This window comes from Austrofundulus limnaeus, unplaced genomic scaffold (assembly GCF_001266775.1).
Source record: "Austrofundulus limnaeus strain Quisiro unplaced genomic scaffold, Austrofundulus_limnaeus-1.0 Scaffold676, whole genome shotgun sequence".
In the NCBI taxonomy this organism is placed as follows: Eukaryota; Metazoa; Chordata; class Actinopteri; order Cyprinodontiformes; family Rivulidae; genus Austrofundulus; species Austrofundulus limnaeus.
In genome coordinates this window covers 60,130-75,173 of record NW_013953078.1, presented here as the reverse complement: position 1 = coordinate 75,173, position 15,044 = coordinate 60,130, and the positions used below count along the sequence as shown (strand labels likewise).

The window sequence follows — 15,044 nt, the reverse complement described above, 5'->3', positions numbered from 1 at the left end:
ACTACTACTACTACTACTACTACTACTACTACTACTAATAATAATAATAATAATAACAATAATAAATCCGAGTTTCACTAACCTTGACGTTAGATCTAATACAGCCAAGGAGTGATCTCAGGGTCTCTAAACAACTGGCCATTAATATACAGTTTATCTATTGCTATTGTTGCTCTGCAGCCTTCAGCTAGATGCTTTTTTCTCCCATCCGATGTACTGTATTCCTGTAGTGGGGTGGATTATCGATCATAATGAATTGGGTGCAGATTGGCTGAAATATGCGTAAATTAGAGCCAAACATATGTCAGTGGCTTGATGTCTGAGTTCACCGCACTGCCATGACCACACCTGTCACCAAAAAGTCTTTGTGCTTGAAAGCAAATGAGATCAAGTTCTTGTCTGTGTTCTGACACAATTTGCTGCTGATTAAGTGAAGAGGGTCAGAGATGGAGCTTTACAAGCAAAATAAAATAATCACTTCCTGTTTTAGGGGGCAGGGCTTTGATGATGTCATATGACCTCAGTATGGTCGGGCATGCAACATGGATGCCCCCTACCAATTTTGGTGTATATTAGCCTTTCTGTGTGAAAGTTACCACTCTCTGAAATTGTAATGGATGGACGGACGGAGAGCATTTCTAAGGCCCTGTTAACACGAGACTGGTCTCTGGAAATGTTAATGTTTACTGGGGTGAATACAAGGAAAAATCACCTGTTTACATGGAACCACTTCAGTAATGTACCTGGTAGGGTTGCCAAATGAGACATAGTATATTGTTTTACTGTTCCTTTAAAAATTTATGTTTTGAGTCAAAATAGCAATCAGTTTCTCAACATAAAAGATCATTCATCCATTTTATTCTAAAACTGGCACAAAAGGCACAAAACCAGTCCTGCATTACTTCAAGGACTGCAAGGCCTTTAATTGAAATGTATGAATTGTTTCACCAACCTTTTTAAAGCACTGCTTAAAGTTGTCGGACAGGAAGCCGTACAGCAGTGGGTTAGCACAGGAGTTGGCATAAGACAGAATCACAGCAAAAAAGTAGATCCCAGCGGTAGCGCTAGACTCTGGGATGATGACAACCAGGTTGACCATGTTGACAATGAAGAAGGGCAGCCAGCAGAGCACAAACACCACCACGATCACCACGACCATCCGAGTCACCTTCCGCTCTGAACGCCTGCGTTTAGTGAAGCCCACTCGAGCCCCAGAGGACTTCACCTGGAACATGATGGCAGACATTGTACATTTTGTTATCTAACAAATGAGGGTAGATGTAGAGAAATACAGTTTGAGAATTAAGAATAAATTCATGAGCTCTTTAGGATCAGTGTAATACCTTAATAACAATGAGGAGGTAACAGAGGCAGATGATGAGCAGTGGTCCAAAGAAGCCCACTGTGGCCGTGTAAATGATGAAGGCCGTCGACCACACACCCTTTGGATCAGGCCAGTTCATGTTGCAAGAGTTAAATGTGTCCTAAAGCAGAAGATTTCAGATTTATAATATTTTATAACAAACAGCTCATTTAAAATGAATGCCAATCAGCCATTCACTATCTATTTTTGATTTCTACCTTACAAAAATGGACAAAACAATATTATATTCTAGAAGTAGGTTTTGATGTGTTATGTGTTTTCATCACTTTATAACATTTCAGCAGTATGTTGTTTTAAGATTTTGATTTGGGGCCTTAAATTCTTATTCTTAAAAAGTCAACACAAAACTATAGCATAGATACTGACACAAAGATCCGCTTCCAAAGTTGTTAGTCCATTAAATGTAAGTTATTATTATCAGTCCCATACAATGTGTCCATACAGTTCCTCCTCTCCCTTCTAGTAGGTTGGAAGGCACTTATCAATCCTTTGTATGGTTGTATGCATTCAAGCACAGTGGGTTTAGCTCCTCCCCTGGGACTCAGAGCTGAGTTGACCTGGCACGCTGTCCAGCTTTGACCGGGATGCGTTAGACATTTCCTGAAACTTTCACGTGTTTTTAGTTTGGTTTATGTGATGACAGAAGACAGGAATATATTTAATATTAGAAAACCAAAATCCAAGTAATAAACCAGCCATGCGATTTGGCTCAAATTTCTGTCAACAGTAATTCTATAAGCGACAGAATTTCCCTGAAAGTTTCATCAAAATCCGTGATGGATTAATTTTATATTATGTATTTATTCATTTTCATATTTTACAGGCAAAGGAGCCCTGAAACAGAGATTAGCCTCCTCTGCCCCTGACAACGGCATAGTTTTGCTAAAGCTAGCCAGCTGCCTTCTCAGGGTTACATCACAAAAACTACCAAATGGATTTATATGGAACTTTCAGGAAATATTTATTACTCTTTCAGAAATGTTTATTACACCACAGAGAACGGTTAATAAAGTTTGAAACATTTCAGAGTACGAGCGGGGGCGCAGCTCCCATCGGTTTGTAATTCCGCAGACGATACTTGCCACACAGTGACATTTCGGCAGCAAGCCGCTCTGAGATCTTCTCCAGCCATTCTCGGATGTTTATTCTCTTTCCTGGACAACAGAAGTAGGATGGGAGGGCAGAGGAGGCAAACCTCCATTGCAGGAATCATTTCCCTGTAAAATATGAAAATAATTATAAAATAAATTCACCTCAGATTTTAATGAAACTTTCAGGGAAATTCTGTGGCTCATAGAGCTACCGCTGACAGAAATTTGAGCCAAATCTGAAAGTCTGGTTTAATAGTAGTATTTTGGTTTTCTAATATTAAATATATTACCCTCTTCTGTTATCTAATAAACCAAACTAATAACACATGAAAGTTTCGCATCCTGGTCAAAGATGGACAGCGTGCCGGGCCGGCAAAAGAGGACCATCAGCCAAACAACTGGTTGTTAGTGCCTTGATTGGTTCATGGAGGGTCATGTGCCCCATCACTTGACTATCGTTAGGGCCCTGATTCATATTTTTTGCTCACAGGGGGCTGAGTCATGCTTGCAATAACAGCATTGTAGGAGGGGGACAACTGGACACGAAGGCCTCCACCTCTGTTTAATAGTGGACGTTTTTTTCCCCCCTCACAAATATGGCTTCCTTCACTCCTCTCTCAAACCAACACTCTTCTCTATCAAGGATGAGAACATCTTCACCCTGAAAGAGTGACCGCTGGCCTGTAGATGAGTGTAAACTGCAGAGTCCTGACCTGATGATGTTGCTCATCTGTGCTGACTCATTCTTTTGAACAGACCCAGAAAGGTCCTCGGGCCAGGATTTGATATGGCGACCTTCTTGCTGAGAGGCGTCATCTCTACCAACCGAGCCACCGTGCCACCTGTACTGTTTGCTAAAGATTAGTAAATGTTAGCTTTTAGCTACTATTTTAAATTTTTTAGGCCAGTATTTTGCCTGTTTTAGCTTTTATTTACCGTTGTGCTTAATTTAGCTTTTTGCAGCAGTTTAGCTAATCTCAGCATTAAACTACTCTCATACTTGTTTTAGCTTTTTTGTTGCACTTTTGCTCCTTTAAATTTTTACCCATTGCTAATCTTAGCCTTTAGCTATGGTTTCAATAAATTTAGTTTTCATCTTCTATTTGCTGATTTTAGCTACAGTTTTGCTTGTTTTAATTTATTTAATATTTCAAGTATTTAACAATTCAACAAAATCAAAAGGAAAAAAAATGTGTAGGTCTTCTGGACGGATTCTTCTGTAATGAAACGTTTCGTCTCTCCTCCAAGAGACTTCTTCAGTCTGAGAGTTTCAGGCAAAATTCAGGCTTTTGAGTCCTGCCTCCAGGTGACTGATACTCACATCACATGGCTATCGTTGACACCTAATTAACACTTATTGTTAACWGGGGGTGGAGTGATACTGSCAATGGCKGCGCTGTAGGAGGGGGACAACTGAAAACGGAGGCCTTCACCTCTGTTTAATGATGGACGGTCTTTCTTCACAAAAATGGCTTCTTTTACTCCTCTCTCAAACCAACGTTCCTCTCTATCAAGAATGAGAACATCCTCATCTCTGAAAGAGTGACCGCTGGCCTGTAAATGAGTGAAAACTGCAGAGTTCTGGCCATTAGATGTAGCTCGTCTGTGTTGGGACATTCTTTTGAACAGTGGTTGCTTTGTTTCCCCGATGTATAACTGGTCGCGGTCCTCCTGGCACTTAACAGCACATCCATCATTAAACAGAGGTGGAGGCCTCCGTTTTCAGTTGTCCCCCTCCTACAGCACTGCCATTGGCAGTATCACTCCACCCCCTGTTAACAAAAGGTGTTAATTAGGTGTGAACGATAGCCATGTGATGTGAGTATCAGTCACATGGAGGCAGGGCTTGAAAGCCTGAATTTTGCCTGAAACTCTCAGACAGAAGAAGTCTCTTGGAGGAGAGACAAAACGTTTCATTAAAGAAGAACCCGTCCAGAAGACCTATACAATTTTTTTTCCTTTTGATTTTTTACCTGGATTACTGAGATGCATCAGGACAATTCAGCAAAATGTTTCAAAATTCAGCATGCTGATTCTTGCAGTAGTTCTACAAGGATGGTTCAGAGAATAGAGTAGGCAAGTCTGTGACTAGAAGGTTGCTGGTTCAAATATGATCCCTGAGTGAACAGCCAAAAGACAATTTAATTTTCTAAAATGAATTTTCCAGGGGACAAACACAGAAAATGATGAGTATCAGTCCAACTGTGCTCCTATCAGAGAATTCTGTTGATTGCGGTCAGTGTCATTATGTCAAACATCAGTTCATCACATGAAGAAATTTAATTATGTGATGAGATTAAGGTCAACCATTAACCAAGAGGAACTGATTACCAAAAACAGATTTTCAAAACGTACATAAAATTTAAAAAAATCTGAAAATCTGATGATGACATTCGTTTTGTCTCTTTTCTTGTGATCGAAATAACATGACCCTTTGAAGAGATTTTAAGATCAGACAAGCTGAACTTCAAGACATGATGAAAAACAGGGAAGGTAATGTTTGACATGTCCCTTTTGGGCCACAACACAAATAGCCTATTAAGTCCTCCAACATCCTAAATGTTACTTCCATGGACTTTCTGTTAATGTTTTATAGATTTTAGCAGGCTGTCAGGGTTGCTGAGGTACCTGCACATCAGAGAAGATGACCACCGGCAGGACCACAATGAAAGACACAGCCCACACTGCTGCGCTCACCACCTTGGCCACTCGCGGGTGTCTCCACTTGGTGCTGCGGATCGGATGGACCACAGCCAGGTATCGATCCATTGACATGACTGTGAGGCAGAAGATGGAGGTGAACTGGTTCATGGAGTCGGCGGTCATGACAACGCGGCAGAGGAAAGAGCCAAATGGCCAGTAGGAGAGGACATTCTGCGTGGTGAGGAAGGGCAGCCCCATGATGTACAGCTCATCGGCCACAGCCAGGTTCAGGATGTAGATGTTGGTGACAGTTTTCATCTTGGTGTAGCGCAGCACCACGTAAATGGCCAAAGTGTTACCGGTCAGACCCATCAGGAAGACGGTGAGGGAGATGACCGCGGTCACCAGGGTGCTGCTGCCATGAAACGGGACGCTCTGGGTGGACATGTTGAAGGAGAAGTTCAGGAGATGTGGAAAGGAAAACAGGGAGGGAGGACCAGAGACTCCAGAGGAGTTGAGATCTGTTGGAATGATGAACCAGTTCTGGTCCAAAGGCTCCATAATTTTTATATAAACTAAACTAAAATAAACTAAACTACACTAAAATAAATTAAAATAAAATAAAAATCTGCTGCCCACCTTTATGTTGGAACAAAAACTAAAATCCACAGGAATTGTTTTTGAAAAAGTGGTTGATTTAATTGAAACTTCTTTTAAAAATGAAATGTTAGAGTTTGTAAAATATTCTCGCACTATAAATCTGTGATTTTTCTGTGTTTTGAATAATTTAAAAAGAAAAAAAACTGTAATCTTGTGAATGCTGCAATCAATATCAAGCTGTTAGGCTGCTGACACATCATTTTTCTCAAAGCCTTTCTTCTTTCGTGCTGCAAACACAGCAGGAGTCAAGCAGCACACCGCGCGTCATGATCTGTGGCACCGCTTTTACGCACGACAAGATCTGCCTCCTGGATAAAATGTATAAACTCATCTGACAATACAAAGATTACATCTGAGCTAAATCCGATATATGTGACTCTGCTTATCCCAAGATGTGGTTTAAAAGTAAAAGGAGAGTGACTTAAGCAGAAATCAAGTCAGCACAACGCTTACTTTGGAGTGAAAAGTCCAAATATCTTCTTAACTGGATAAAAATGAGTTGATTCCTGTCCAGAAATCTGTATCAAATATAAAATCCTCAGGATTCCCATCATTTCCTCCAAGAGCGACTGACATGGGTGTGAAGGGTGTGTTCTTAGTCCGTGGTGCTGAGTTCCTTTTTAGCTGCTGGGATCTGATGTTTAGAAACACGAGAGAGCGAGAGAGAGAGAGAGAGAGAGAGAGAGAGAGAGAGAGAGAGAGAGAGAGAGAGAGAGAGATGATTTCAGCTGTTTTCCACCTGTGCCTCAGGCTGAGCTCCACTTTTTACCTTTCACTCATGAGACAGCTTGTTTGTCAAACTGATATTTTATCACAACCAAACAAAACCACTTTATATATTAAACAATAGTCCCTCATCAACTCAGCTGAAAAAAAACCACTTAAACCCATCAAGTATTTATGAATTTATTTAAACTGAAATAGAAATCAGTCAACAAGCTCCAAGCATGAGGATATTTATTTTTCCTAAGAGCTGTAAATTTACCTGTTTGAGTGTGTTACATAAATGAATTGTATGTATTAAAAACTGTGATAAATGACAGACATCATATGGTAAATAGACAGTACATTTATAGTGCCTTTCTACCCATCCAGAACACTCAAAGCGCTTCGCACTACAATCTGTGTCCTCATTTACCCATTCACACAGCACTCTATTAGGTCTCTACAAAGCTAACGTACAATCACCTATGGAGACTTATCAGTGCAATCACATTCATACACTGATGGGACACACATCAGAGGCATTAGGGGTAAAGTGTCTTGCCCAAGGACACAACAACTGAGACAGCTGGAAGAGGGGATCGAACCGGTGACCTTCCGGTTCCAGGACAACTCCCCTAACTACTCTGCCACAGCTGTATATCTAAATACACTCTGTTTTCTGTTCATTCCGAGAACCGTTCATATGAACAGATTTGTTTTTAAGTTGTGCATACGAGTGATTTAGGAGAATTTGTGGCATTCACCAATTTTTTTCGTATTCTAAGATTTTCCTCCGTTATAAACAAAATTCACGAGCGTTCCAGACCTGTCGTACATTTTACGAGCAGTCAGTCTGCTGTTATCCAGACAGGTTTTCTTCATTAATAACTTTATATTTCATTAGTTTGAAGATATTTCGAGTTGAAAATAAATCACACTCCATAATTATGTTGACAATAGGCTATTCTGTTTGAACTGTAAGTTTAATTTTAAATGTAATAATGTAGAATAACAACATAAATTGGTTAAATTAAAATAAATTGGCTATTAATTTTGTTGTATAGCACTATAATATCAATATGAAGTTAACTGAAATTTGGAGACATTTTAAAAAGATTTTTTTTCAGAAACGCATCTGACACTTGACGGTCGTGGGGGTGCTGTGCGCGACCGCTCCTCTGAATAAGTGAAAACTATGTAGCACTGTTGTTTACACTGAATTTAAAAATATTTGACATACACACATATACAGTATATAGTATATATATACAGTATATACACACACACACGCACGCACGCACGCACGCACATGCACACACACACACACACACACACACACATACACACATTTAGTGGCCAACACAGTCCCAACAAAGAACGTATCTAAGTAACACCTGGATCTGAACACCTGTTTGTGTGCGGTTGTGAGCATGCATGTATATACAAGGTTTCTCCATTGGAATGTTTATTAATGACTGTGGAGACCCAGAGACCTGACCTCCAAGGCCTGAGACCTTGGAGACCAGAGCCAAAGACCCTGAGAGGGACCCCAAGTGTGGAGCCCCACAGGGGCACCAGGGCAGGAACAACTGCTTACCTACCCCCCAGAGCATACCAGAGGAGAGAACCAGGAGAGCCCCCTCAGCAACCCCACACAGTAATCTCCCAGGGCCAGCAGTGACGATCTCACAGGCCCCGCTAGGACCTGCTTTGCTGGAGCAGATCCAGTCATGGACGCAGAGGCCCAGGTCCCCAGGGCGCACCACCCCCCAGCCATGGCCCGACAGGGCCAGAGGACCCAAGTCCCACCAGGCAGCCACCATGCCAAGCCGGCACATGCCCAAGCACCCAGCCACGGACACAGAGAGCCACCAGCGCACTAGCGAGCAAAGGCACAACCCACCAGAGGGTAGTGTGGCGGGGGCAGGGCCCCACCCCCAGCTGCGGTGCCCCAGGTGAACCAGCACAGGGGGCAGCCCAAGTCCCAGCCTGGCAAGTATCCAAGCATACACAGACACATTTACACGATCCCACCCTAATCCTCACACCCACTCATTCAAAGACACACAAGATGGATGCCATATTCCACCCACACTCCCCATACACACTCTATACCCCCCCCCAAGGTCCAGGACATTCACCTAAAGCTCCTAAAGAGGGCAACCCACATCCGAACCCAGGAGGTAGACCCATTCATTCAGGGTGGAGAGGAGCAGACAGCCAAAGCTCAACCTGGGCTGCACCAGGCCGACCGGCCAGCCCCACAGCCGTACTGAAGCCACGTCCCCAACCACCCCATACACAGCCAATGGCCAAGTGCACACCCACAGCTGACCACCGCTGGACTCCGGTGGCAACTCCAGCCAGAGGGCCAACCATGGAAATGAGGAGCCATGGTCCGGGAGTCCAAACAGCCCCAGGGGAGCTGGAATGCCAGCCCCATCCCTGGCACCCCACCATGCCCCGAGCCCACCCACAGCCCAGGCCCCCCACAGAAGTCCACCCCTCCTTTGGACCCCATCCCCAAATGGAAAATGGGGAACAGGGGTTGTAAAAAATACCCATACACACACACCTCCACCCTCAGATGTGCTGTTGATGTGTTTTATAGTGCAGTTCAAATGGGGAAGAAAAAGGGGCAGAGGCCAGCATGTTGCCTGTTCTTCCCTCACCCCAACTCTAGCCAAAAATCCTAAATGTCTACAAGCAACCATTGGGAGTGGGCAGAGGCATCAGTGGCAAGACTGATTTTCACCTCGCCTCCTGCATGCCATGAAATGCCCACCCCCAAATCTCTATATGTAAATGTCATCAGGATGTTATAAGTGAATGTCTAGGGTGTACAATAAAATTGAAGGTTTTATTTCCTTATGTACAAAATATAAATGCCCCATGTCAAATACAAGAGTTTTATGAACATTTGTGTTACGCAACATATAGACAAAGGTAACATTGTGGCATGGCCATTTGTAACGGATTGACAGTCCTTTGAACATGATAGGGGTCAGGTTGAGGAATTTGATTTTTCAGTATCTTGTGTGTCTGCCAGCTGCATCTCTCAGAGCAACACATCTTCTTCGCATGGAGTTGATCAGATTGTCTATGGTGGCCTGTGGAATGTTATTCCATTCCTCCTGGAGTGCCATGCGGAGCTGACCCACATTGCCTTGAACTGGAACACAATCCCAGATGCGTCTATTCAGAACATCCCAAAGATGCTCTATTGGGGACATTTCTGGCGAATATGCAGGTCAGTCCAGAACTTCAGTGTCCTCTGTTTGAAGGAATCCCATGCAGATGCGAGCAACATGAGGTCGGGCATTGTCATGTTGAAAGGTGATGTCATGCTGGTACATAAACGGTACAACAATTGGGGTGAGAATCTCGTCCCAATATCTTTGTGCATTAAGGTTCCCTTCAATGAAGTGCAATGGTGTTCTATGCCCGTATGTGATGCCTAACCATACCATAATGCCACCACTTCCATGGGTAACCCTGGGCATAACATTTGCATGTGTAAACCCTTCACTCATGTCGCCAGACATGCTGTCTTCCATCTGCACAATACAACTGGAACCTGGATTCATCCGTGAACATCACTCTTCTCCAGCATGCCAAGGGCCATCGGACATGTGCATTCGCCCATGTGAGTCAGTTCCTACGCCGGACAGCAGTGAGATCCAGACCATGGTGAGGGCGCCAAGCATGCAAATTGGCTTCTCGTAGGTAGTTACGGACAGTCAGAGGTGTGATGCGTCTGTTGTGCAGACCAATAGTCTCATCAGCTGTCTGTGTGTCACTGGTCTTAGTCGATCCCACAGATGGACGAGCCAGATGTGGCGATCTTGTACTGGAGTGGTCACACGTGGCCTACGAGGATGAGGTCGATTTGCAGTAGCGCCAGTCTGTTGTAAACAAACTCTCAAATGGGCTATGGTCTGATAATAGACATTGAACCATGCAGCTACTGCTCTGGTAGACATCCCTGCATCCAACATACCAATGGCACACTCCCGCATAACTTGCGACATCTGAGGCATTATTACATGACAAAATTGACATTTTGGGGTGGCCTTTTATTGACCCCAGTCTAGGAATTGTCCAGCTGTTGCTCATTTTGTCTGATCACACACTGGACATGACCCACCCATGCACTGAATAGAAAAACGCACTGAGTAATGCTCACTGAACGCAAGTTAGATTAAAGATTATACACAAATCAAGAGAAATATTACCTTTGTACAATGAAATGTCAGCAATGCTCATTTACCATTGTTAACTCCCCATGGCAACAATATTTGACATTGGGCGTTTATATTTTTGTTCAGTGTATTTTTGTCCCGTCTTAACTTTTCAATGAGGGTTGTGTTTGGTGTTAGTGTTGGCGTAGGTTTGGGTTTAGGATTAGGGTTGGGGTTAAGTTGAGGAAATAAATTCAACTATGTACAGTTAGGTCCATATATATTTGGACACTGAAACTAATTTTGTCTTTTTACCTGTTTACTGAAACATATTCAAGTTATAGTTATATAATGTACATGGACATAAAGTCCATGCATTCAGCTTTGATTTGAGGGTTTCCACATTAAAATAGCCCATATGCCAAGGTCATTAATGACGTATTTCCGGTAAAATTCTTGCCACGCTCCTCCCTTCCACTCCCTGCTTACTGTCTATGTTTTATGGTTAACTCCTAGTACTAGTCCGTGAAAATGTCACAAAAGTTAAAGCATCTGTGATCTACTGGTATAAACGTGACTTCTGTTGTGTGCCGTTGTGTCCACTAAGCAGCAGGTACGATCGAGTAGTTAGTTTTTATCCATTTTCCTCTTGATGAGGAGGTGACAGCTGCGGATCATAGCATTACAGGCAAAACTTATCTTTAAAAGCTCATGCTTGCATTTGTAATCGGCATTTCTAACCTGAGGATATCCAAGAGCCAGCATCAGAGATGAGAAGACGGAGGTTACAAAAGGGAAATGTACATTTATCCCCTTTTACTGCCAAGACGAGAGAGGAAAGACCTCCTCCAGAGGACAGCTAGCAGGAAGCTAAGACAGCAGTAGGTACAAAGGTAGGTGTGTGTGCACGCGCGTTTGTATTATATGAAATGTTTTTATGCGACTTTGTCACAAGTTTTATGCAAAATTAAAAACTTGTTAGAGTGTATGTTACAGCGAGCAAAGCCGAGTGACGAGCGCCCCCCCCTCCCCCGAGCACCAAGAGCAGCAGAAACTCCGCCTGATAATCATTACGTTTTCAGTTCACTAACGTCGGGGAAAACGATCCAAACCATACAAGAAAAGCCCAGACTCTGCTCTTTCCAACAATATAAGTGTCACAGCTCTACGTGAAAAATTCACGGAACAAGCAGCCACGGAATAGTGAAAAAGGCTAAATCCTGGAACCATAAACACGAACGTCTTTCCTTTGTTTTTATGGCTTTAATCCACTTTGAAGTGATTTTTTCCCACTTGGCTGAACCTGTATGTCTCATGTGTTAATGTTGGTACATGTAAAATGCTCATTCTGTACTGTGGAGATCATTAAGAGTCGTCGGGTGAAAAAATCTTTCGCTAACACTGTGTTGACCGTGAACCGGAAGTGTTGGGAGTGGCATCCAGTGCTGGGCCGGATGTCTGTGGCATATAGGCAATTGGATGAAGGGTTTAGGAGTTCCAGCTCCTTAACATGTGCCACCCTGTTTTTAAAGGAACCAAAGGTAATTGGACAGTTGACTCCAAGGCTATTTCATTGACAGGTGTGGGCAATCCCTTCGTTATGTCATTCTCAATTAAGAAGAAAAAGGCCTGGAGTTGATTTGAGGTGTGGTGCTTGCATTTGGAAGGTTTTGCTTTGAAGTAAACATGCGGTCAAAGGAGTTCTCCATGCAGGTGAAACAAGCCATCCTTAAAAAAAACCTGCAACTAGAGGCAGAGCAGCCCAGGTCATTAAAGTTATTGCACACCATTCTGCCTCCCTGGTAAAGAATGGTGAGGCCATGTTTGTCAATGCCTCCAGGAGGCAGGACAATGGGCCTGCGCTGAGCAGGAATGGGTACTGGGATAGGGACAGGAGTCGGGGCAGTGGGGGAAAGACACTCAAAAATGGAAGCACTGCCAGCAGAGGAAGGCTGGGAACGGGCAGGGATCACAGAAGTGCAAGCGGTGGCAGGGTGGAAGGGAGCATCGCAGAGACTGCACGTGAGAGAGGCACGGGCAGTGAAGACACTGCAGTAGAGCTCTGAATCCGCAACAACCCAGAATGTCTCCTAATTAAACTGAGCTAGGCGGCCTGCCACCTGTGTCGCAAAGAAGACATGCTACTGATAAAACTCTGTGCCTCTGAAACAGAGCACCATGTAGAGCATGATGGAGAATTAATCATTGAGCTTGGACCAGCAGACAGGGAACACGGAGCAGATGGAGTCCCTAAAAAAGGAGAAAGCCATGGCAAACTCTGCTAGGGTAAGTTCCTTGGAATGGGAACCAAGAGGTTGACCCGATTTCATGGGCCCCAGGCTGGTTTGCAGTTCCCAGGGCAGACAGTACAGACCAAGAGAGGGCTGAAGGAGCTAGGCCAAATAAACATAATTACTGTTCAAGATCTGCCGGTGCAGAGTGGGGGAAACTGGGGAGGGGCGGTTGAAGGATGAGGGGGGCTGGACAGTTGGTGACTGCTGTGGATAAGGAGTACAGGTTAAGGCATAGAGAAAAGATTTGAAGGACCGGGATAAGGGAGGGGTAGGGGTTGGGGAGGGATGGGGGAAAAACGAAGCAGCTAGAGGTGGAAGTAAATGGATGTAAAATGAAAACAGCGGAAAAAAAAAAGAAACACTTTTGAAAACTTAAAAAACTTATCCATCCAACTCAGACAAACTGCAGCCGTGCAGTCTGAATTGCTAGGTCAACAAGTTGTTCCACATTTGTACCTACACACCCACACAATGTTCTCTATGCTTCTCTATAATATTATTATATTTAAGATTTGTCAGACAAGTTGACATTAGTGAATCTATATGTGCTCAACTTGCAGACAGGATTTTTGTGTAGGTGATACCTTGAAGCCAAATGTCTTTGGTTTGAATGTTTTTCAGAGGATCTGCAGGCTGACTGATTCTCTCATGCAGCCGTTTGTATTGTTTACAACAGAGCAAATGAAGAAGGTGAGAGGAGAGAATTTAAAGAGTGTATAGTTTTATAAATGCAGGACATGATTTGGAACTTTAGCTTTTAAGCTTCAAGTTCTCATTTCACGATTCTTGGTGTTCACTTTACAACACCCCTGGATTTTAGTTCAGTGGTTTGAGCTGTAAACCTTCACAGACAAAAGGTTGAAGGTTCAAAACTGGGTGGAGTTTTCATGTTTGAATGGTTTTCCTCCCACAGACCAAAAGAACATGTTAGATTAATTAGAATGAATGTCTTGTTTGTCTGTCTGTGTGACTGATGGACAGGCACTCTGTCCATGGTGTACCTGCCTCTCGCCCACTGACTGCTGGAAATAGGCAGCAGCTCCCCATGGACTACAGATAGAAGTAATTAACACTTTACAATTAAAACGGACTTTTTTTTATTCACCAAGCATTCAAAAAATATTTTACAGCCATGATTCATAGCCATAATATGGATTTATGAGTATAGTGCTTAAAACAGGAGTCACATGTGCCAACATGAAGGTCCGTGGGCCAAATCTGACTATTGTTAACATTTTTTTGGCCCCAAAGGTAGTACTTTAAATGCAAAATAGTTTTGTGGTTTCTCTTTTTGTCCCTGTATTTAGCGATTCTTCTCCTGGCTGCTGGTCAAAGTTCAAGCCAAGAAAATGAAGTTTGTATTTTTCAATGATCTTTGATTTTGATATGAAAAGAGTAACCTCTTAAATTTTCAGTTTCTCTATTCTCTTCTTACTTTAGAGTCAAGTAATAGATTTTTAGTGAGTTGTTTTTTACTCATTTGCTGAATGGTCACAATTTTATGTCTTAGATAATAAATGAAAAAGTTGTTAATAGAGGGTATGGCATGATAAATGCTATGTTATTATTTTACATTAGCATAATTTTATTTTGTTATTTTTCTTTATCCATTGGGCTATGTATTGTCACATGAAATATAATTTAAAAAAGGTTATTTACATTTCTATAATAATTTGTTATACAACTCTGTAAATCCTTGTGATGCTGCTCATGTTGTTAATTCTTCTGCGTTGTGTGAAAACTTCTTAAATTTTTTAAATGAGAAAGTTTCTCCCCTCTTTAGATCAGGGTGACACTGACCTTATCCTCAGCTGCTTTCGACCACTTTTTTTCTGATTTAAAGGACATTGTGCAGTGAAAACAGCCCACTAATTCAAGGTTGGATATTGGTCCGTCTCACCTATTTAAGGGTGTTTTTATACTATTGGTCCAACTATTGTCTCTCTGTTTAATATGTCACTTTCATCAGGCAGTATTCCTGCTGCTTTTAAGCATGCTGTGGTCCAAACCCTCATAAAAAAGAAAAATCTTGATCTAGGAGCAGGGGCACCAACGGGGGTGGGGTGTGTGTGTGTGTGTGTGAGGG

At 42.8% G+C, this 15,044-nt stretch overlaps 1 protein-coding gene across 1 annotated transcript; it reads right to left on the bottom strand.

The window, feature by feature from the left end:
- Positions 1-861: 861 nt before the first annotated feature.
- LOC106531783 (somatostatin receptor type 5) lies at positions 862-5,574 on the bottom strand. The gene is made up of 4 exons (XM_014027705.1): positions 5,104-5,574; positions 1,344-1,484; positions 953-1,225; positions 862-867 (listed from the first exon to the last, which is right to left on the bottom strand). The coding sequence occupies exons 1-4, from the start codon at positions 5,563-5,565 to the stop codon at positions 862-864; spliced, it is 882 nt and encodes a 293-aa protein (XP_013883159.1). The 5' UTR covers positions 5,566-5,574.
- Positions 5,575-15,044: the final 9,470 nt, after the last annotated feature.

What these genes read in the sequence shown, in the direction of transcription:
- LOC106531783 (XM_014027705.1), bottom strand. Translation starts at nt 5,565, where the DNA reads ATGTCCACCCAGAGCGTCCCGTTTCATGGCAGCAGCACCCTGGTGACC. An exon ending in TCATCTTCTCTGATGTGCAG is followed by an intron (nt 1,485 to 5,103) that starts GTACCTCAGCAA and finishes CTTCTGCTTTAG; the next exon opens with GACACATTTAACTCTTGCAA. An exon ending in ACCTCCTCATTGTTATTAAG is followed by an intron (nt 1,226 to 1,343) that starts GTATTACACTGA and finishes ATCATGTTCCAG; the next exon opens with GTGAAGTCCTCTGGGGCTCG.